This window comes from Macrobrachium rosenbergii, chromosome 15 (assembly GCF_040412425.1).
Source record: "Macrobrachium rosenbergii isolate ZJJX-2024 chromosome 15, ASM4041242v1, whole genome shotgun sequence".
NCBI classification, from domain to species: Eukaryota; Metazoa; Arthropoda; class Malacostraca; order Decapoda; family Palaemonidae; genus Macrobrachium; species Macrobrachium rosenbergii.
In genome coordinates, this window is record NC_089755.1 from 42,110,121 (window position 1) to 42,135,242 (window position 25,122).

General features: G+C 39.5%; 2 protein-coding genes across 2 annotated transcripts in view; both read left to right on the top strand.

The window, feature by feature from the left end:
• Positions 1-20,102, top strand: part of LOC136846331 (zinc finger Ran-binding domain-containing protein 2-like) — a 79,682-nt gene extending 59,580 nt beyond the window's left edge. The window contains exons 3-4 of the mRNA XM_067117132.1: positions 18,701-18,848; positions 19,950-20,102. Of these exons, the coding sequence (XP_066973233.1) occupies positions 18,701-18,848; positions 19,950-20,102 (301 nt within the window). The remainder of the gene's footprint in view (positions 1-18,700; positions 18,849-19,949) is intronic.
• The window catches only part of Reph (Regulator of eph expression), a 67,371-nt gene continuing 62,312 nt past the window's right edge, over positions 20,064-25,122 (top strand). The window contains exon 1 of the mRNA XM_067117133.1: positions 20,064-20,468. Coding sequence (XP_066973234.1) covers positions 20,385-20,468 — 84 coding nt within the window. The 5' untranslated portion in view covers positions 20,064-20,384. The remainder of the gene's footprint in view (positions 20,469-25,122) is intronic.

The window sequence follows — 25,122 nt, forward strand, 5'->3', positions numbered from 1 at the left end:
TCTCCTAACAATTGTTTCTTAGTGCAACTGCGAAGTTTTCCTCCTGTTGCAACTTTCAAATCTTTCTACTCTCAATTTCCCTTTCGGAGCTGAAAGACCCCATAGGTCCCAGCGCTTGGCCTTTGGCCCAAATTTTGTGTTCCATTTCCAATTCCAGAAGACAAGTTCAATTACACAGACCCTTCTTGCATTAACAGAACTTAAGTTCGTTAATGACAGGCTTACTACACTTGAGTTAATTGGTGTTATTAACACAGTGATTCTCAACTCTTCCTCTGTCATTTACCCATCGGCTTGATGTATGTCGATATGTACTCTCTCATTCCTAAGAAAAAAAAGAAGAAAAAAGAAGAAGCGACCTACCAGACACACTCAAAAATGAAGTTGGAATCTCATTCACAGTCATGAAAACATTACCAGTGTGAAGTCAGCTGATTCACGAAATCAAGAAGTTGATTTAATCGTCTTCCCTCTGTCTTCATTGCTAGTAAATATTAGAAGCTAGATTTGTCTTCATTAATACTAAATAAGGGAAACTAGATTTACATGGATATGTGAAGAAAAGCAGTTTGAAGTCGCCGAGTAAGAAATGGGAACGACTGTGTGGCTTCTTTCCGGATATCGGACTTTCATTCGTCCATAAAACTGGGTTAGGATTTTTCCAAAATAGACTGACCAGCTTTGGCTTGTTACACAATTAATACTTTATTTATAGATATGTTATACTTACACCTGACATAACCACTTTCCCCACGGTGGGGTAAATTTGTCGCATTTCGTTTGCTGGAAAGCCATTTAGTCTTTTAATGTTCCGTAATTAGGATGGGTTTGAAAATTAGAGGTCTATTCGATTTTACGTAAAGGAATTACCATATCATGTAAATTATATGATATCTTGCTTTATGCTTACATGTGTAAAATAGCACTACTAATAATAAAAGTAAGAATAAAACATTTTATAATTGCTGAAACGATTCTGATAATTAAACAACTTTGTATGAAATGAACAACTTTGTATGAAAATTGGGAAAGTTCAACTGCTCTCTCTTCTTTAGCTTTAAAAACGAACTATAAGAAATGCATTGTGTATCCATATTTTTCTGTGTGCAACACTCATAGTCTACGGGTAATGAACTCCACGTCTAGATTTGCCGTCGTCCAAACCTGGGTCAACCTCACAGAATGAAGGTACCTTGCTACGGTTTTTTGGACGGTACATAACGTCCCTATGGTCGGCACTTGCCGTCTGGATCTCTTATATTACCATAATTTTGGATGGTGTGGATATACCTGTTGGTCTCGTAATTAATTTTATTGTTTTTGTTATCATTATTGTTTTTAAAATATGGGCATTCTAATCCGCAAAAACCTGTTTTAGTAATTAAAGGACCTGTTGGCTTGTTAACCTTATGACGTATTATTATTATTATTATTATTATTATTATTATTATTATTATTATTATTATTGTATTATTATTATTACCTCCTTAAATAAGTAGACAACTGTACATCAAAGCTGTCCTTTTGTATAACCTTCCGATATCAAGTGCATATATGCATTGTTTCCCATGAAAGTAAAAAAAAAATTATGCAAAGCTTCTTCAGTAAAACGCAGCTGTAACTAAACCTGTTATACATTTAACAAATTTATCCCACTCGTCATGGACGCCATGCCGCTCGCAAGCAATCCTTTTTGAAGTTCCTGTCACGTCCTTGACCTTCGTAGTAAACCACCTAAGATAACCGCCCTAAAAAAAAAAATAAAGAAAGATAATGAGAGAGTTTGAGAGCTCAGTATTTAGGTCCCTTCAGGAAATCTCGAAACGTCGAGATAAAGGCTATTTTCCTTATCGTTTTCGGCCTCTTTGGCGAAGGGTGGACTTTGTTAACGAGTTTATTTTTTTTGTGTGTGTGTGTTTGTGGCTGTTCCTGTGAAACGTGTGTGAAGTTTCTGTGTGTTCTGCATATGGCTGCTCTACAGTAGACGCAAGAGCCCGTGCCTATACAAGGAGTAACAACGACAACGGTATGGTTTTATGGGAAGGTCTTTTGTGATGCTAAGACTGACTACATTTCTTTTTTATTTTGACTCTTTCACTTATTATCTCTCTCTCTCTCTCTCTCTCTCTCTCTCTCTCTCTCTCTCTCTCTCTCTGTTTTTACGTGAATGTAACAAAATTTTTTTTTAGGAAAGTTTTCCCTGATGCTACGCTTCGTGTAACAACCGTGTTATTTTATCGAGAGATACAGTATAATACCTCAACTTAACGAACCTCAAACTTAGCGGATTTCTGTACTTATCAGCTGCCATTTTGTGATATTTTTCCCTGTGCTGCCATTTCAAGGGTGATACATTTTTAGAAGTTCTTAAATTGCATGTCATGAGTAAATTTTTTCCCTATGCTGCCATTTCAGGTGTGATGCATTTATAGAAATTCTTAAATTGAATGTCAAGTGTAAATAAAGTACAGTTTTTATAATTTGGTCACTTTGTAGAATTACTGTTATCTGTAACACGTCTTGAAAATATTCAAGTGCAGATTATGATATATGGTGGCTTTTTCTTAACCATTCAAGGCAAACACGAAGAGTGTGTTTTCATTACTGGATAATATTATAGGGTCTTTGTTACTTAACGCTGCCCTAAAACGGAAAACTGCAGTATCTGTAAAATTTTCGAAATTGAGGTATGCCACCTTTTGGGCTCGTGAAACACTGATACACAAGTTACTGCAGTTTCAGAATGATTTTTCAATGCTTGCCACGAGTATTTAGGGGGGTCCCATTTGCAGTATCTGCAAAATCAGTTGTAAGGCAAGGAAGTATCTACCATTTTTCTTAGTTTTGTATTTTTGCAGATACTGCGGTCTTCCATTTTAGGGCAGAACGGACTTCGGTGCCTATCAGAAAGGCCCGATCCCCAGTGTCCGCCGAGTTGCGGTGATACGGTCTTTCAAAACGCTAAGCTCAATTTGACAAGAAGTTTATGGTGTATGGAAACATCTCGCGTGCGTGACGCAAAAGCACTCTTATGGCGATGATCTCACTCAGCAGCTTCGCTTGGCCGACGCGTAATTATGGAGGTATATATAAATACGAGTTGCGTATGTCTTGCCTTCCGATATATAAATGCAAGTTGCGTATGTCTTAACTTCCGATATATCAATACAAGTTGCGTATGTCTGAACTTCCGATATATAAATATAAGTTGCGTATGTCTGAACTTCCGATATATCAATACAATTTGCGTATGTCTGAACTTCCGATATATAAATACAGGTTGCGTATGTCTGAACTTCCGATATGTAAATACAAGTTGCGCATGTCTGAACTTCCGATACATAGGTACAAGTTGCGTATGTCTAAACTTCCGATACATAAATACCAGTTGCGTATGTCCGAACTTCCGATACATAAATACAAGTTGCGTATGTCTGAACTTCCGATACATAAATACAAGTTGCGTATGTCTGAACTTCCGATATGCAAATACAAGTTGCGTATGTCTGTAATTCCGATATATAAATACAAGTTGAGTATGTCTGAACTTCCGATACGTAAATACAAGTTGCGTATGTCTGAGCTTCCGGTATGTAAATACAAGTTGAGTATGTCTGAACTTCCGATATATAAATACAGGCTGCGCATGTCTTGTCTTCTGATATATAAATACAAACTGTGCATGTCTTGTTTTCCGATATGTAAATGCAAGTTCCGGTATATAGCTACAAGCTGCGTATGTCTCGTCTTCCGTTGAATGTACGCGAATGATTCGTAGTAGTGTCATTTAATTATCCGGGATTTTGAAAATCATTCATATCAATACAAAGATTAAACTTTTCCTACCCGAAGGCTTCTATAGGTTTGATCAAGAGATGATGTTTTGATTGAAAATTGTTGTGATATGCCATGAGAAATGTAAGTTTCTTAATGAATGTCCCAGGTGTAGGGTCGGGGGACATACCTGCTACCCCTACCTTTAAATTTTGGCTATTAGGAACCATTAGAGTATGCAAATCATAAAACTAAGAGTAAATGTTAAGATACATGTTCTGTAATCAAAACCCAGTGACCGAGTATCAGCAATTCTATAAGAATATAACAGTAAAATTTATGTAAAGATGTTCTCTCTCTCTCTCTCTCTCTCTCTCTCTCTCTCTCTCTCTCTCTCTCTCTCTCTCTCTGATGGAATTAGTCTGCACGGATGTCTTACATACAATTCAGCTCTGTCTCTCTCTCTCTCTCTCTCTCCCTTTTCTCTATCTCTCTTATGGAAATAATCTGCACATTGTATTTTCTACAGTTCATCTCTCTCTCTCTCTCTCTCTCTCTCTCTCTCTCTCTCTCTCTCTCTCTCTCTCTCACTGAAATCATCTCAGGAGAATTTTTTTTACTTGTTTGTCAATAGGAGTAACGAAATGAATCCGATGTAAGTTACAATTTTCAGAGTGATTATTTTTTATTTATTTTTCTTTCTAAAGTTTAATTATCAGTCATTCATGAGTATCATTGCTGAGAAAGATAAAAAGCATTACCGCTACATATTCGTTATCACTGTCATGACTGTCACTTTCATTATCACTTTCATTATCATCATGAAATACGAATTCTGAAGAAGTACTATTAGCTCTGCACAAAGATTTCACATGATGATGAAACCGGTTAAAATAAAAGTCCTGAAATAGTCCACGAAGGACTTAAAGCTAAGTCCAAAAATAATCCACGAAGGACTTGGATAAGTCCAAAAATAGTCCATCCACGAAGGCCCTAAGGATAAGTCCAAAAATAATCCACGAAGCACTTAAGGTTAAGTCCAAAAATAGTCCGAAGGACTTGAGGATAAGTTCAAAAATAGTCCACGAAGGACTTAAGGATAAGTCCAAAAATAGTCCACGAAGGACTTGAGGATAAGTTCAAAAATAGTTCACGAAGGACATAAGGATAAGTCCAAAAATAGTCCACGAAGGACTTGAGGATAAGTTGACTTGAGGATAAGTTCAAAAATATTTCACGGGGAAGGACATTAGGATAGGTCAAAAATAGTCCACGAAGGACTTGGGATAAGTTCAAAATAATTAAGGCTTAAGGTTAATTCCAAAAATAGCCTACGAAGGACTTCAGGACAAGTCCAAAAGTAGTCCACGAAGGACTTGTGTATTTCCAGTCTGTAGACACTTACTTCTAAGCACGTGCATCTAAGACAACTTGACATACCACTCAGGTATTAGGTTGCAATATTTACACGCTTTTACTCCTGGAACTTATATTGTTGACAATTTGTAGCATTAGGGCTGAGAGATGGAGACGTACGCAACTTATAAAGATTTGTTTTTTAAGTTTGCAACTTTATTTTTTCGGAGGTGAGGATCCAGTAGGTGTGGGACCTACGTGGGATTGTTCACTATAGTAGGGGTAGCTATGGAGGGAGTGTTTTCGGTAGAATTTAGGGATAATTATGGAAAGCAGCATGAGAGAAGCTGAATGAACAGTCAGGGACTTGACTTGTCATTCAGAAATAGCATTATGCAAGAGGTGGTTAACCAATACGCGCATTGAATGGCACCAAAGGCTATTGTTGCAAAAAGCGTGCATGGATACCAACACGAAAGGGTCGGAAAAGCTTCTCCTCGTGTTAGTTGCTTGCAAGTGCATTGATATGAACTGGCAATCACTGATTCTGGGATGAAGGGCTAAAAATGTAAGAGATTTCATGATTTGACTTACGTTTGTCGAGTCCTCTTAATATTCTTCGTTCCTTAATGATCATATAATCCGAGAAGAAATTAGATTTTTAGGGCACTTATGAAAGCTCAGTCTACAAGAAACTCATTGTTCGTGTTACTCGCATACCAGTAATAAGAAACGCTAGGAAAGATGTTTTCATCTTTTAGCACGTTCTACTATCTCTTTTATTACCGTTATAGTTTTGCACGGTTTGTGTACACTAATGCTGAACTATTGCATGAATGACTGAGGAAGTTTCATCTTGGCTTTACTGTAGAAGGGGGCTGCTTCCTTCCCACGGGATTGTAGTCTTGTTTTTCTCATAATTAATATCATTATTTCCGTCAAGGTTATATTTTTCCGGAAGACGCTGTCATGGGATTTCAGATTCCGTCTCATAGTAGCTGTGGCGTTACTGAAGGGATCGACTCCGTGCAGTGTTGGGGGGTGGAACTGGAGAGGGAGAGAGGTGGCTGATTGCAATGCATGCGGATGTAATTGAAATTCGTTAGCGTTTCTCTCCTTCTGATTCCAACCTCGGAACTTTTTCTCGGTTCCTTTTTCCTTCTCCGTAAGAGCGAAGTTCCGAAGGAATAATGTTTTCATAAGTGGCACCGTATAGTAAAAACCAATTAAATCCTTTTTCTCTTTATCTCCTGGTTTAAGGCGGTGGGTGAGAGCTGAATAGCTTGCCTATTTCCTTTTTAATACAGGAATGATATAAGCAAGGTGGATATACTCGTATATTTAGGGTAGGGGTTGTGATCATCCAACATAAGAAGTATTTTTTTTGTATCCTACATGTTACATCTTTGGTAAACATTTCCGGGGATAAATATATTGACACTCATTCATAATTTATAATCTGTAAAGGTTGTTAGTCTTCGTAATGCAACCTTCACATTCTAAATAAGAGCGGTGTTTAATATGCATTCCTTGACATTGATGCTGAAATTGAGTCTTAAGTATCCTCAGAATTTAGAATGTGGTTAAAAGCCTTCAGGAAATCTAAACACGGCCATAAATGAGATTGAAAAAGTATTTGTTGCATGTTAATAGTCTCGGTGCGTCTTAATTTTCGTAACTTGATTATCTGGGACATTCAGAAAAAGTAGTGCTCTCCCGGATGCTTTACAGCGGTAAAAGTTATTAACTTATTGTTAACTTATGCAGCATATCTCTCGAAGTTTCTCTTTTTTGATGAGATAGCGTTTTGGTGATGCATCAAAAATATTATGAAGGAAAACGACGTTAGAGAAGGACGAGTCACTGATCTGTGAATGGCGTCACAATGACTAAGGGTCTCCAAGAGAGGTGCTCTAACACCTCACATATCCGTACTGGAATATCTCGTTGCCAGCTCTTGTCTTAGCGTCAGACTGTTATGTCATCCTTTGTACAGTCTTATCATTACACGAGTAGCTTTTTTAACTTGAATTCTAATTTTCGTAGGTATGGTGTCAGTTGAGAGCCCCATTCCACCAGTGTCTCAATATTCAGGGCTCCGTAGGGGGATAGTGCCGTCAGTGCGCCTCATGCTGTGCACTATAGGCATTACTTAAGGTTCTTTGCACCGTGCCTTCGGCCCCTAGCTGCATCCCCTTACGTTCCTTTTACTGTACCTCCTTTCATATTCTCTTTCTTCAGTCTTACTTTCCACCCTCTCCTAACAATTGATTCATCGTGCAACTGAGAGGTTTTCCTCCTGTAACACCTTTCAAACCTTTTACTGGATTTCCGTTTCAGCGCTGAATGACCTCATAGGTCCCAGTGCTTGGCATTTGTCCTAGATTCTATCTTCAATTCAATTCAATATCCGGGGGCTTTCTCACACTTGTTAGGAGATACTTCAAGCAAACAAGTCGAGTCGAGTGGCGTTATACTTCGGTGTGGCTGCTGCCTGGTGACTGGTGTATCAATATTTTGAAAGACAACTGAGAGAGTTGTAGATGATTCCGTACATTTTCATCGCCCTGGTCTTTCTGTGGCTCTTTTTGTTTCCCCTAGTCTACGGACTTTCTTCCTCGAAAAGGCTGGTTTATCGCTTCCTTCGTTGTTAAATCCTTCAACTCTTTTCCCCACTGTTCCTCATCTTTTTGTCTTCGGACCTGGGCTAGACAATCGAGAAAATTGAATGTCTAATTGTTCGTTTGAAACAGAAAATAGAACTGTTTTCCCTGACGAATGTCTCCGATTTGATGTACAACGTCCCTTGACGTCTTGGGTCTTGCCTGTGTATGTATTGTACTGTGAGCTCTCGTCACGTACTAAAAGTTAAGCTCTGCAGTTCCATAGGTGAAAAGGGAAAGCTGATAAAGCTGTGATCAGTGTTTGTGTGAAACGCTTTGTTTATGTTATATATGTTTTCATCGATCATTTTTATGCCTCTTTATAAAAAAATGGTCATCAGTAGGTTGATAATGCCAGCCATGACAGTCTCAGTATCGCCACCTTGTAAATAATCGCCTGAAAATTTCTTTTTTCAACAGCAGATAGACAGTGAAGAGTTTTTTTTTATAATGAACGCTTTTACTGTTGCTCTTTAGGCCAAAATATTTGAGTTGTGTCCTTCCCTTTCTTTTATAACTATAATTCGTTCATACTTTACAAAAGAGCCTAGTAATTAAATCATAACGACGAGCGGCAGGTATGCATCAGCAATAAAACTGGAAAAATTGATCTACTGGAAACAGATATTTTAATGGAAGTTACCAATAGTGCCAGAAATTAGAGAGAGAGAGAGAGAGAGAGAGAGAGAGAGAGAGAGAGAGAGAGAGAGAGAGAGAGAGAGAGCACTCGACAAGCATCCTCTGTATCCCTACATTAGATAATCACACGGAAAATGAGCTTAGGATAAGTACAACCATTTTACGGTCTGGCGCTCGTCCCCCGCGAAGAGGCACCGGCGTAGCACTAAAGACTTAACAGTTCGCCGAATGACACCGCAGATGGCACCGTAGATGACACTACAGATGACACCGCAGATGACACTACAGATGACACCGCAGATGACGCTGTAGATGACACCTTAGATTACACCACAGACGACGCCATGGGTGACACTACAGGTGACACCCTAGATTACACCACAGACGACACAAGAGATGACACCACAGGTGACACAATAGACGATATCATAGACGACACCACAGATAACACAATAGGTGACACCGCAGATGACACATAGATGACACCACAGGTGAAAAAGTAGATGACACCACAGATGGCACCTTAGATAATTCTGTACATGACACCACAGATGGCATTATAGGTGACCATAGACGACACCACAGATAACACAATAGGTGACACCACAGATGACACTATAGATGACACCCCATGTGATTCCATAGGTGACCCCACAAATGGCACCTTAGATAATTCTGTACATGACACCACAGATGACATCATGCGTGACCATAGATGACACCACAGATGACACTGCAGGCGACACCATAGACAACACCGTAAATGACACCACAGATGACACCAAGGCTCACATCAAAACGTGTAAAAGAAATATTTCAGCACTTGTCCGACCATGAGCAAAAAATTTGGGGATTAAGCAAAACGCTCGCTCCCTCGTCGAGGAAGACTTATGCCATCTCGAGCTTGAAACCTCACTGGATGGAAATGGGCTCGCTTAAGCCCTCTTGCCTTTGTTTATGTAGTTCATTTTTGCTCTCTCTCTCTCTCTCTCTCTCTCTCTCTCTCTCTCTCTCTCTCTCTCTCTCTCTCTCTCTCTCTCTGTTCAACACTTTCTTGTGATATGCATATACTTACTTTATATATTTATATATGTAATATATATACACATATATACGCATATATATACGTACATACATACATGTATGTATTTATGTATATATAAAATATATATATATACATACATGTATGTATGTATATATATAATAATATATATATATATATAATTATATATGTGTGTGTGTGTGTTATTTAGGCTACGTATATATACAAATGCAAAAGATGTTTCCTTTACTAGGAGGTGGTTCTATAGAAAAAAAAAACTACAGCCATACCCCACAAATTCATACTTCGTGACTACCCTGCATGAAGCAGCTTATTACTAGCTACCAAACAACCCATACCCCAAAATGCGCCCATTTGGATGTTAATCGAAGAAGAAGGAAAATGTAGCATTCTCAAGAGCTTCGGAGATAAAGAATAAAGAAGAAGAGGAGGAGGCTAAAAGAGAGAAACGTATCACCATTTCCCAGAGCAGTATTAACTCCCAAAGAAGCATTTAATATCATGAAAGTCTTGTGCGCTCCAGTCAGGGGATGATGCTCCTCAGATCATCTCTGATTGCTCTTGATAAATCTCCAAAAGGGAAAAAAGAAAGTTTGAAATTAAAAAGGGAGAAATTTCGGAAGTAATTTGAAAGACGTCGGAGAGAACTTTTTTTTTTTTTTAGGGGGAGAAATGTCCCCGGACTTGAGGTACCTCAAAGTACTGCTAAGATGTGCGGCCGTTGGATAAAAGAATTTCATTAATACGGGTCTGGAGGGAGAGTAGTTAGAGCCTCGATGGCCAAGTCGGTTAGAGCAGCAGCCTCGGACTTCTTAGAGGTCTGTGGCGCGGGTTCAAATCCGCAGCCGACCGGTTAGAGAGGCGGACAATTTGCTATCCGTGTAGGCACCCCGGGATTATGTATGTAATCAATGGATAGGTTTGCTTAAAAGCAAATGGAATGGGTGTTACAGACTAATACACACAAACAAAGCCACTCCAACATTTTCTAAAAACATAACACGTCTCGACTGTCGACCTAACAGCGCAATGTCTCCTCGCTTCTGGGCGAAAGAGCGCTGGTGACTGGTACAATACATGTACATACGCTACCGGGGTCTAAGCGATGACAGGCAGCCAATCGAGACTACGAAAGTCTACCCCAAAGCCAAATCAAAGTCCTTCAAAAAGAAGGCATCGTGCTTACCCCATACAAATGGGAAAAAGCACGTTAAAAGAAGAAGAAGAGGGAGGGAGAGTAGTTATAGTTTCACCTCATTTAATTTGCCAGAACATACACAATGCCATCTATGATGACCCGTCAGTTCCCCTCACGTATTGCAATGTAGGCAATGCTTGAGGTTCTTTGCAGCGTCCCTTCCATGGCACCTAGATGCAGCCCCTTTCATTCCTTTTACTGTCCCTCTATTCATATTATCCTTCTTCCACCTTGATACCCAGTCTCTCTTAGTAATGCTTCATAGTGGTTTTCCTCCCTGTTTCACCTTTAAAACGTTCTTTAGTCTCAATTTCCCTGTCAGCTCTGAATGACGTGACGGGCCTCAGCGCTTGGCCTTTGGCCTAAATTTTATATTTCAAAGCTAGTCTGTAATGACAGAATAAATATCTATCATCCCTCTTTCGAGAAAGATAAAAAAATTACAAATCTAACTCACTGACATTCGGGAAGATAATCCTAGAGCTTTTTGGGTATTGCTTCTAAGTAAAAGATTGATGATAAGCAAGTGAAACTGGCAGAGAGATGGAGTCAAGACTGTGAATAACTTTCAGATATATTTAATTTTAGTTCAGAAAGAATGATTTTTAGCGTTTGTAAGTCTCCTGATGCTAGAATGCTTAGAAATGAGAAGTATAGTTAAGTCCCTGTAATTATTATTATTATTTGACAAAATGAACATAGTCTAAAGGAACAAACCTACAAAGGCCATTGACTGGCAGCATGGTTTTCTGCAAAATAAAATGCATTTATGTGAAAAAAATTAAAAAGAGGAAAAAAAAACAGTATGAAGTTGTGGATAAGAGCAGAGAGAGAGCAAGGGTTAACCAAACACCTGTAAACGTTTGATATATTTTTATTTGTCTTGGGAGGTGTGATTATATTCCCTGGAGGAGGACATTGCAGGGTGAGCAAGAATCTTGACAAGTTGTAGATATGTTTCCTACCTGTACACAATAAGAACGCTTCTTACCAAAGCTGGATATATTGTAAGTTTTATGGAAAGATGATGTAACGGCTTAATGCTATAACTGATTTTCGCAGCTTCTTTGTAGCAGTGAAATGCTAGAACAAGGTCAGTACAGTATATATACTTTCCACCAGAAACGCCGAAAAAATTACATCTTAGATGTCTTATAGTCTAGCTGTACCTGCTTCTCAAAATTTATCTGGTTCCCATTGTCACCTTTTATTTACGAATAAAGCCTTCGGGTAAGCCCCAAAAGGGGTCTTGAAACAAGATTAATTGAATACCATCGATAATAATTATCTGCTGATACTGCAGCTACCAAGTTCGAGGGAAACAATTACATTAAAAAACTGAAAGAAGACCTCGAATAGGAAAATGAGGGGAAAAGGAGGCCGAAAGATAAGAGCTTGAGTAAGTTTCACTGTAAGCTGCTGTCACAGAAGTCTGAAGCTTTTCTAATGCCAAACACAGTCCTGCAGTCTAGCGAACAAAGTTAAAAAAACAGAAGCTGAATATCCCAACTCGAGACTGAATTTGGAGGGGTGGAATAACAGCTGCCCACCTCATTGCATTCAGCGAGGAAATAGAGGAAGAAAGGCAATATTCCGCAGTTGAGCAGCTGTAAGACATCACAGACAGGAATTAAAGAAAGTTAGCATGTCAGGGAAGAGCCTCTGGGAGGAACTCAGTCGAGTGAAATGGAGCGGCTGCCAAGGGGCCTCACGACTGACCAGTGATTCCTGTAGATATTCGAATTTTGTAGGTGGGGACAACGGCGTGGACTGTTTTTTCTGCATTTTTTTTTTTTTTTGAAAACTGTAACTTCCCTGTGGAGCACTGGGATAATTAGAATTAAATCAGAACAAGGGAAAGCTGGAAAATCAGCTTTCAGACAATACTCGTAAGTTAAGGACTGATCGTACTGCATATATTTGTTTTATGAAAAGACATTTCTCGCACTGGAATGCACTGAAAGAAAAATGGAGGTAAATTTGTTGAAATTTAGATTTTTTTTTTTTATTCAGACTCGTTTCAGTTACCCAGAAGAAATCGAGAGGTCGCCTGAGGACCTTTATCAACCCAGATGTACGTTATAAGAAATAGAAGAAATAGTAGATACGAAATTCATGACAACGTCTTTAGTAAATCTAAAGAGCGCTATCGAACCGGTAGAGATGGCGGTTAAGGGAAAAGGAAATTTTCTTTTTCACTGGGCAATTTTCCTGGAAGGGAAAAGATAGATCACGTATGATGAGCTTCCATTATAAGCTGATTGTATTCTTCTCATCCTCCAGTACGTACTTTCAGGGGAATTCTGCCTGAGAATTTTGTACATATTTTTTTTTTTTTTTTGCTTGATGTTAATCTTGTTCCTTGTTTTCTTCCCTTGGTGTTTTTCGTGTTTTACTTTAGATGCCTCAACCGAGGAACATTTAGAGGGCTATGTTTGTGTTAAACATTGGTACCTTTCGTATTTTTAATTGTCTCTCAGTTAATTTCAACGAAGAGTTAACAATTTTAACTCCTAATTATGGGCAAAATCTCTGTGCAGTGAAATGCAAATTTTTTCGTAATGTTTTCTGTTCAGTAACGATAGTATAAAGGCAATGAAAGCACGTTCAGAACAGCCCCGCCTCCGCCCCATCCAAATCGCTCTTGTCACTACCGGTAGAATGCAGATTCCTCTTCTGAACTGTGAACGGCACTTTACGTCTCTAGGGCCGGGACTTGCCGTTTCGATTCTCCTTTGGCAAGTATAGGAAAGGAGAACAGCCGGCCAAACTGCAGCTCAGCCTAAGAAGTGGCCTAGTCAGGACTGTGAAACGCCTCTATTTACCTCACCTGTGCTAAACATTGGAATCTTTTGTATTTTTAATTGTCTCTCAGATAATTTCAACGAAAAATGACAGCTTTGACTCTTAATATTGGCACAATCTCTGTGTAATAAAATGCAAAGAGAAAGAGAAACTTCTTGGGTCCCGTAATAAACAAATGAAAGCGAACCTACGGAGAAAGTCGGTATGACTTACGTTGCACGAAGAAAAGCATGGTTCAGCATTGCTAATGAAAGGAAAATGAGTGGAAAAGCAGTTCCTGGTGTTCAGAATATTCCTACAATATCAGATTCAAGTTACTGTGTGATTGTTAACGTATACTAAATATGCGATGAAGAAGAAGGAACTCAATAACAAGTAACTCTGGGGAGCAGGATCCAAGAAGTACTAGTAAAAAAAAGACCGTTTTATTGCTTATGTTCTACTTAAAAGTGAAACTTAACTTGACCCTGGGAAGTGACGAAGAAGAACCATCCCACAGCCTAATAACTCCTGAAATTAATTTTTAAATAACATGAGGAGATAATTAATTTGCCGTAAATGGACACCCGCAGAAAGATCTCGCCTGTTATTCTAGAGAAACGTGGCAAGTAGGTTCTCTTTAATCAAACCATATTTTGCAATGACAAGGTCAGTCACAAGTATCCACGACGTGTTATACATTCTGTCAAGTCTTTTCTCCTTAAGAGACAAGATATTCGTATCTATGATTACGTTTCCCCATGAGTTCGGGTCGTTTCTCTTTAATTTCTACCTACTGCATGATTACGTCAACATGAATATCTTTTAAGTCCTTCCAAGACTTTCGTCTATTTTCAGGACTGGGGATTTGGCAAATGTGCAAACTCTGCATATTGATTAATTATGACTTCCTCGGTTATTTATGCAGAGGTTTGACGTCAGAATAACAAGTTGTAGTAAAATTAGCATGTCCAACTAAAGCAGAGTACATTGCCATATACGCCATTGCACCATTCGTGAAAATTTGTCCGCCGTGGCCTATTATCCCCCTTATCATCGACTCCCTTACACCTCTTGAGTGTTCGAGGAAATTCAGCTAAGACCTCCGTTATCCTGCCTGTCTGTCTGTCTGTCACAGCTTTGTTTATTCAGTAACTTGTTCAGTGTAGGTCGAATTTAAATAGTACTTAGTACGTAGCTTGTGCTTCCTGTACTTACCATGAACCTGCTGTAGTCATAAGATGGTTCAAGTGACTGTGGATGAGCTGTAAAATTTTGTGATTATTTTCTTGCAAGGCTGGGGATTTCAGAATTCTCTCTCGTATACACTGTTATCACTTAATAACTGTACACAGTTAGCACTTAATAACTGTGTACAGTTATCTCTAAATAAGTGTACACATGTCACTTAATAGCCGTACACACATCTCTGAATTACTGTACACAGTTATTTCTTAATAAGTGTACACATGTATCTTAATAACTGTTTACAGTATCACTTTATAACGGTATAGTTGCACAAATCTCTTAATAACAGTACCCAGTTATCGCTTAACTTTACGCAGTTATCTCTTAATAACTGCATAGTTATCAATTAATAACTGTGATATTTTGCACGTAGCCTCCACGCTTTACGATCTTAGTTATCACTGGAAATTGACTGTGGTGAGTGTGATAGTTCCCTTTGCCAAGGGATTTGAGGCGCAGCCTTGTGCCCGGTAGAGGCCACAGCAGAGGCCACAGCAGAGGCCAGTGGGGTGGACAGCCTAATGCCCTTTTCTAGCCCAGGCCAGGACAAACCAAGAGAAGAAAGTAGGGCAGGGCGTTATCCCCGGACCCTCCCACAAAGGAAGCGACAAACCTTCGGGCTTTCAAGGAAAGGTTTTAGAGCCAAGAAAAAAAAAGTCGATGTATGTATATATATATATATATATATATATATATATATATATATATATATATATATATATATATATATATCATGAAGGCTATATAATATATTATATATATATATATATATATATATATATATTATATATATATATATATATATATTATACTCTCTATATATATATATCTTATATCTTTATATATATATAGTGAAATATGAAGATCCCACCATGTGGTAAAAAAGTATAAAGATAAATCAGCGTTCTGAGGTGTTTTGATCATGTAGAGAGAATGGGAGACAAGTGGGTTGTGAAGAGGGTTTATACTTCGTAAACTTTAGTAGAGAAAGAAGGAGATCGAGAAACACTTTCTCGTGTGGGGCGGGGGGGAAGGCATTAGGAAGGTGAGGGGCGCATTGTGTGTGCGGTGGGCTTGGCTCTACGTAGCATAGATGAACCTTTTGTGGGAAATGATTGAAAATGGCTGTGACTTTGGCATTATTTTCGTCAGGGCCCCTTGGTAGAATAACTTATATATGATAATAAGCGCCGAATTCATTTCTCCGTCCCGAGTATGGTCCGAATTACAGGGTTAGGGACCGCGGAGTGAGGAGTAATTACTCATTCAACTTCGTATTCGAAATGTCTTAGGATTCCATTGGAAATCGTTTTCAAATGTATTATTCAGTTGTTTCTACTTACAATAATACACACCAAATAATATATATATATATATACATAAATAAATATACATATATTTATACAGTATATATATGTATATACATATACATATACATACATATACATATACATACATACACACACACACACACATACACCAGAGAACCTGCGAGCACCTAAAGGTCTGTTGTCCTGCAAAAATACTCCTTCCGTGATACAGTCATAAGCTCCAACCGCACCAAGGTAATAATGTGTGTGTGTGTGTGTGTTTTATCGCGCGCTCGCGCGCTTGTTCACACCATTCCCCAAGCTTCACCCCAAGTAGCGCTTATTGAAGGGAGGGAGTTTGTTATTCTGGGATTGTTCATTGCAGCAGGGTTCTCGCTGTTAGATTTCTTTCGGGTGTGTTCTTGGCAAGAGAAAGTTATGCAATGAGCGTGCGTGTTTTTTGTGCTTGCGGCTGTGCTTGCATGCTTCTCTTTCTCTTACTCTTTCGTGTTTTGTCTTTCGCTTTCGATGAGAATCGAGTGTAGTACCAAGATTTTTTTATTTTTTGGGGGGAAGGGTTGCTCTGCCAATGTCAGACTACAGGTGGATGCCATTATTATTATTATTATTATTATTATTATTATTATTATTATTATTATTATTATTATTGATTTTTTTTATCAAAAATACAATACCATTGTTGTACATAAATGTATTTTTATAATAAGCACCTGTAATTATTTTACTGAAACCGAAGACAACTTCATGAAACAAGCTATACCCGTTGCTTAACTGCAACCGAAGCCAACTTTACTTTATAAAACAAATAATATTGTGTATAGCGAACATAGGTTATTAGTGCAATTTTTTTGACATACATAAATTTTGCGCCATAATCCTCTGAAAGCGAGTGTTAACTAACAATTCTCCCTCTCCCTCTCATGAGGCTTTTCAATACTTGATCGAGTCTGAAGAGAAGAAATCGATAGATATCGACCGTAATTGTTCTCAACCAGAAATAAAAGGTCGCTCGGCTCTGGTCGCTGTCGTAAGTGTGACCTTGAAAATGTGAGGTCGATGATTTCTTCGACGTCAAAATTCCTGAAAGTTGTTGCTTTCGCAGACGAGAGCTAGCTGGCCTTTCGCCAGCACGGGCTCTTGCCCCAAAGACACCTAGCCACCAGCCCTCGAGAACGGCGCTTTTGGTTTCACGAATGCAGAAGGATAAGTAAATAATAAGATTGGACGATTGAGTCTTTGCCTCATTGTTGACCTGACGGAGGGGGGCGAGAGAGAGGGGAAGGGAACATCCTCACTTTGGGGAAGGGGAAGAGGATGGATGGGCCTTACTTTGGGGATGGGTGGGGTGGGGTGGGGGGCGAGAAGGGAGAAGGGAATAGAAGGGGGCTCGAATAATCCTCCGACGCGTTCCTTTGGGCCGCGAGATGGGTGTCGTAAGTAGGTAAATTATCGACATGTGAGGAAATGAGCAACCCTTCAGAAGGAGGAGGAGGAGGAGGAGGAATGGAAGGTGGGTGGGTCGGTGGGAGGGAAGGAAGGAGGGAGAGAGGGAGAGCGAGAGAGAGAGAGAGAGAGAGAGAGAGAGAGCGAGAGAGAGAGAGAGAGAGGGAGGGAAGTAGGGAGAGGGGGACAAGGGGGGAAGTGTGGGAGGTGTGACGGGAAGGAGGAGGAGGAGGAGGAGGAGGAATATTAGGAGAGAAAAAAAAAGACGGAAAGAGGCGATAGAAGGGCAATGGAGGGTGAGGTGGAGTTGAATGAACAAGAGCATCGGTCTAGAAAAAAAGAAATTTAAAAGGCGATTTAGGTTAAGAACGAAGACTACAAAGAGTAAGCAAAGAAACGTCGAAGAGAGAGAGAGAGAGAGAGAGAGAGAGAGAGAGAGAGAGAGAGAGAGATGGGCAAGGGAGAAGGAGTGGAAGGGGGCTGTGGCCATGTGGGAGTCAAGGAGGGGGCTCGCAATGTGTTAGCAAGGCCCCCTCCCCACCAGAGAGAGAGAGGGGGCTTGGGAATGAGATGAGTGTAGTGGGGGGGAGAAAGAGTTGTGAGAGAGAGAGAGAGAGAGAGAGAGAGAGAGAGAGAGAGAGAGACGGGGTGAATGGGGGTAAGAGAGAGAGAGAGAGAGAGAGAGAGATGGCTGTGGGGATTTGCGATTGGGAGACACAAACGGTGGGGGGAAGAAGATAGGGTTTTGGGAAGAAAAAGAGGAGAGGAGGGAGGTATGAGAGAGAGAGAGAGAGAGAAAGAGAGAGAGAGAGAGAGAGAGAGAGAGAGAGAGAGAGACGGGGGCGGGGTCGTTGGGGATTGAGGTGGCAACCCCGGGTGTTTTTTTATGGGCAAATTTATTCCCCGAGAATGTATGATTTTAGGGATGGGGGGGGATTACTTTCAAATTTAGGCCTAACGGGTGAATTAGCGTAGGTATGGGCAGTGGGTGCCTCACCGCTCTCTACGTCATTTTATTATTTTTTCATTTATCGCAAAGGTATTCCGTGACTGGTCATTCATTAAACTTACCCTAGACGTATTTTCTTTAATGAATGCTAATATCTGTTGCGATCACCGTAAACACAGTTCATTTACCATTATTATTATTAGATGACTGACCTTCAAAAGTGATATGTCATTGTATTCATATTCATATTAGTAGTAGTAGTAGTAGTAGTAGTAGTAGTAACAGCAAAGGAGTGGAAGAGGAAATGAACAACATTTGTAATCGTAGTAGTAGTAGTAGTAGTAGTATGAGTATGAGTAGTAGTAGTAGTAGTAGTAGTGAGAGAAAGGACAGAATGGGGGTATCACGTGGGGTTTGGGTTCACAAGGAGGGTTAAGGAGGTGGAAGAAAGGAGGAGGGGAGGAGGGGTTATTTGGAGGGAGGAAGGGAGAGAGGGAAGGGGGGATCGGAAACGAGCTTCAGAAGTGTTCGTGGTGTGACATCTTACTGCGTCTGCGCAGGTCTGCACGACACAGGTCTCTCTCTCAGCAGACAAAGGGGGTGTGAGAAAGCTGGTTGAAGTAGTAGTAGTGTGTGTCGGGAGGCCCTTCCTTGCCTCGGCCCCGAAGTCGTGACTTCGTATTCTTGAAGAGGAAGGTCCTGCCGAATCGTCTTCGTTCTCGAGGCGAGGACGAGAGGAACCCGTCAAGTGAATAATCATGCTTTTATTGTAGACGAGCAGCAGTTCAGAGCTTAGTAGTCCGCTTATAAAAATACCCCCGCCAATACTCGTCTCCCCCAACAGTTCCTTTTACACACTCCTCCAACACCTCCTCCTCCTCCTCCTCCTCCCCCTGCTGCTGCTGATACCCCAGCGGTGCCTGCCACCCAACCTTAAGACACTTCTTAGTCTGACAGAACCCATCTTGCCTCCGTCTCGCATTTGTATTTCTGCCATCTTAGAGGAGATCTTTCATTTAGCCCCGCTCATATTCGATCGTATTTGAATCGAGTGCGTACAGTGATCAAGTTCTTATTGACTGGTGATATAAAGTCGGTGTTCGCTTGTTTTGTTTACAGGCTCTTCTCATAGTAATACTTGCGACGTTGCCAAGTCACCGTCATCGTTAAGGTTGACGATGTCTTCTTTTCGGCTGCTCGTTGAAATGAATCGCTGAAAGAGTGTAGAAACGCTTCGATATGGACGCCGAGGGTGTACTCTTTGTGTAGGGAGCAATGACAAGTCTGATTACCTCGCCAATAACCCCTATCTAAATTCGAGATTCCTCCTCACATTTCGTAGTAGCTTACTCTAGTGCGTGAGTGCGCCATTGAATGTGCGGGGGAGGGATCTTGAATCGGTAAGTTATGCCGTCTATTACTGTTTATCCTCTTTGCTTTTTTCTTTACTATTTGAGAAGGTTGTGTGATGCAGAATGTTATCGTGAAATGGTGATGTTAGGAAAATGTGGATGAATGTGAGAAAAAGGCAAATGTTGGTGAATCTGCGCAAGTTTACTCCCCTACGATGGGCGAGTCCATGTTACCAGCTGTTCGTACTCGCAGCGCCTGGGTGAATGAGGCCCCAGTTGTAGTATCGCCAGACGCCAGTTGAGATGAGAGACATGCGCGCTGCAACCTCTCCTAGTATTCGGCCATTTTTGGTTCATGGTGATGATAAATAAGTGTCATGGTAAACACAAATCGGTGCGAGTGAGAGTGAGATGAAGCCAGCCACTAAAAGACTAGCTAGAAAAATGTATTAGTTATGGCAGAGTGAAGAAGCAACCGTATCTCGCGAATATATAAAAAACGGCGAAGGAAAAGAGCTGCAGAGCTTCCAAGAGAATTTTAGTGATCGTTCCAATCCATTCCTAATTTCTGCGGTGCAAAAATAATGATCAACCAGCTACGTTACGTGACGAAAAAGCTACAGGGTCAAACTTTAAATGAGGCTTCGGAGGGCAGCAGTAGCGGAAAGGTGATTATTATTCCTAAGGTGAAAAAGATACAGGCGACGAACGAGCGAGAAGTTGGCCAGCGCTCCGCCAGTGTTTTGGGGGGACGGCCAAGGCTGCCATGTTGGATGCCTGATACAAAGGAACTCGTTCTTTTTCGCCTTTTCTCCCAGCCTTCGCTTCTGTTTCTCTTTCTCGTGTTGGCACCCACGGCCTATGGCGAAGATTCTTGTAGGTCTTGGTCACGGCCAATGTCAACTGGGGGTTAGGGAATGGCACCTTTTCGAGGTGTGAAAACAGGGGAATATGCGCCGCCTAAGGATTCGATTGGTTAGAGATGGCCGGTCAGGGGAGTCCTCTTGGTTACGAATATTCCCGATTCCAGGGAATACGTGGGCCTTGGATTCCAGGGGGTTGGCTTAGCCTGTGCCTTCGAGGTTTGCTGTTGTCCATTAGCTTTGGTACTACCGTTGAGGGAGCTTCACATTATGACATAATGCGATGACTTCCACGATAAACAAAAATGCTGGCCAATATTTATGTTAAAGGCGTCCCTTGTATTTTCCAGCACATTTTGTGTGTGCTTTTCAGATAAATGAAACGCATTACGTCACACACACATCGTACGTACGTAGTAAATGCCATAGTATTATTATTATTAATGTTTTTTTTCTCTCGGCACGTACAACTTAATAACACTATCGATCTATGCTAGACCCTTCTTAGTGACAGGTTCGGGGAGCTCTCTCATTGCAATATCATATTCTCTTTTGCTAGACGAACATGACATATATTTTTTTCACATTTTTATGGGACTGAGACTATTTGACTAGAAATGACAACTAGTCGGCAAGTGCAACCGATTTTGTGCAAACAGCTAACCTTTCCCCAGATCCACTATGAGTGGCTAGTGGAATATACGGCTCTCGTTAACATTTTCGCCGAGTAAAATCCATATTTAGTTACGTAAGGAAGTAAAATCGTTCTCTTTTTACAAGCGTTGGGTGTGGGGGGGAGGGGAGGGGGGAATCCCCCGCCGTGGCTGGGATAACATAGGTTATTTATAAACTCGGCGAGTGTGTGTATGAACGTAGAGTATCGTTTTTTTTATTGATTACTATAAGCGTTGGTTACACAGGCCGGCCTGGTGTGTATACACTCTTGTGTACGTGATAGAGAGAGAGAGATTGAGAGAGAGAGAGAGAGAGAGAGAGGAGCGCACATGTATGTGTGTATGTATGCAAGTGGCTTTATGTCTATAAGGATGTTGGATAGCATATTAATGTGCCGACTCGGGGAGGCATTTAAACTTCATGGCCAACAAGCTAGTCGGCTGATGTCAAGCCCGCCTAGAAGCTCCTTTACTATCATTGGAATTTAATGGCGTTTGGACTTGTCGATGTGTTTGCAAATCTCAGACCGCAGAGCCTGATGTGATTTTCATATGATTTTCATATTTTTCCTCAGGCCGAATTAGCTGCTGATCCGATATTATGCGGCGCTGTTATTCTTTAGAGAGTCTCCACTTCTTACAGTAGATAGTGTTATTAGGCCTAGTTTTGACGTTACGCTAGTAATGATAGTGTTATTACGTCTAGTTGTGACGTTACGCTAGTAATGATAATGTTAATAGGCCTATTAGTGACGTTAGGCTAGTAATGATAGTGTTATTAGGCCTGGTTGTGACGTTACGCTAGTAATGGTAGTGTTGTCAGGCCTTGTAGTGACGTTACGTTAGTAATGATAGTGTTATCAGGCCCAGTAGTGATGTTATGCTTTGCTTTCGAGGTTACTTGGTTGTCTAGGAACGTCTTAAGGGTTGATGGGTGTACTTTGAAGGCTGGAATATCATATGTTTGGCCAATTACGTGTTTTGGTAATAGTACAAATTTATATTGTCAATAGTGATTCGTTGAATCCTTAGAGCTTTATGATAATATTGCCTCTTAGATAAGTTTAAAAAATTATCGAAAGCGGATGTTTCATCATAATTCCGAATAAAATGACGTTATATTTTATTGCGGTGACCATTATTTAGCAAGGCTGTGGTTTGTAGGTAAGTGAAGGTAGAGTTATATTCACTTTAGCCTCTGGGCACAGTCGTGACATTTAATCCTCGGGCATTATAGTTGGACAATATCTTGCCCTTGATAAGAAACATCGCAGTCATCTTGCTCTCAGAGTTCACTGAGAAGGTCTCCATTACAAGGTAGCTCAGGCTCAAAGCTCCTTGAGTGTGTGTATAAAATATATATATATATATATATATATATATATATATATATATATATATATATATATATATATATATATATATATATATATATATATATATATGTATGTATTTATATATATACAAATATACATACGTGTATATTTATGTATATATTAAATATATACATACATACATATATATATATATATATATATATATATATATATATATATATATATATATATATATATATTATATACAGTATATACGTACACACACACACATGTATATGTGTATTATTTTTATTTAAATATCAGTCCCTCTTTTATAAATTTATACTTTTATCGTGTTTTCAAAATCATCCTACGTCTACGTTAGTTTTCCCTGTCTGGATGACAGAAGGTCCTTCAAACTTTACCTCTCAACAGATGCATGAATGATGATAATGTTGAAAATGACATAATATAACCTTTGTTATTCATGATGTATTTTATTGCTTCTGCTGGTCATGCACTTTATTCACTTCAGGCGGAAGTAAATGATTATGATTTGTTTTATATATAAGTCATGCAATATTAAAGTCAAAAATCTTTAGTTGTATCTAAAATATTTTCATATTACATACAATTGTGTTACGTATATACACGTAATTACCAGTCTAGGAAAACAAGTCCATTGTATTTTTATAAAAATGTTTACGTAATAATAGGCAATATTCGGTTTCAAAGTACTTATATATATATATATATATATATTTAGTGTATAAGGGCCAGTATTGCAAATCAATCTGTCTGATTTTTATCTTTTTTTTTTTTAAATAATTGAATTTTTACGGTTTTCATCTTTTGCTGAATCAGCCCCCCGGGGGTTCAGTGTTGTCCTTATTTTAAGTACTCGAGGAAATATAGTAACAAATATTTATACTTGTATGATGACTTTTTACATAGTTTTGATACACAAACATATGACGTACTCATACACAAACACGTGTGTTTTTATACGTGGGACATTAAGGTGCTTGTCCAATGTTAAGGTACGTACAAATAGTTGTGTATGAACATCTGTATCTGTAAACAATTAAATGGATAATTACAGGGATATCATTATATTTCATTGTATATGTAGATATGGGTGTAGAGCTGAGTGTATCTGTTTGTAACACAGGCAGATCGTAATATACTAAGATTTTTATTGGTCTGTTTTCATGTTTCTCTCTCTCTCTCTCTCTCTCTCTCTCTCTCTCTCTCTCTCTCTCTCTCTCTCTCTCTCTCACACACACACACACACACACACACACACATGGAGAAGCTTCCCATCTCTTGCAATTAACTCCTCGTCTTGTGCAAAATTCACGGAATTTAGAGATGCATTTCTGTATCGTTAACTCTAACTTTATCTTTTTCATTTTCTTTATTTGCTCTTTTATTTTACCCTCCGGAGGTTGCCTGCTCAGTTTTCTCAATCCTTCAGAAGGAGCCCAACCCCCCACTCCCTTCAAGTAATTGCCAAGTCATTGGCAGTTCTACACTTTTTTTTAGTTGTCATATATCTCGTCTTCATACTTCATATCATTTTTGGCATGTATTTGAGTCTTCAAGTTTTATCATGTTCCTCAAAAGTGAGGAGTTGGTCTAACCTAACCATACATTCCCATCACCATTTAATGCCATGTTTGTCAGACCAAGTTCATCATTTGAATTTACGGGTCTTTGTACCTTGTATGCTTACTCGCCTATCTTACTCTTGTGCTTTGGGATTTATTGCTGTCATCTGGGGTTTAGGAAGTAGAGAAATTCAGAGATACATCAGTTCCTTTTTTTGTTTCTAAAGATTTTTTTTTTTTGGATTCCCATTATTTTTTAGTCTCAAAAAAATTAAGTTCATAATATCGTAAACAGGACGAAGAAATTGAATCGAGTGGTATTTCTATTTAAAATATATGCATAAGTATGTAGGCTACCCAAGCGTGTAACTAGATACACACAAAATGGTAGTTGTGCATGTGACTGCAGTAAAATTCATTTTCTGAAGTCAGGTAAATTCAAGACCATTCTCATTTTCATGATCTTTTCATTAGTCAGTGAAAGTATTAAAAGGACTCCGTGCAGAGATTCCCAATACCTCAAGGAACCTTGGTATTTTGTGCAGGGGCCATGTCGACAAACTTTTTCCCCCTATAACCAGTAATATATTGCTTCCCTGGAGGATAAGGTAACACTTTGTTGACAAACAACTCCGTCCTCTATCTTTGCAATAAATATGCACCTTATACTCTATAGGCTTATGCTTCCCTAAAATGGAAGACTGCAGTATCTGCAAAAATGCAAAACTGAGAAAAAGGTTAGATACTGCAGTTTCCCTTGCCTTACTACTGATTTTGCAGATATTGCAAATGGGACCCCCTAAATAAAGCATTGAAGAATCATTCTGAAACTGCAGTAACTTTTGTATTAAGTGTTTCA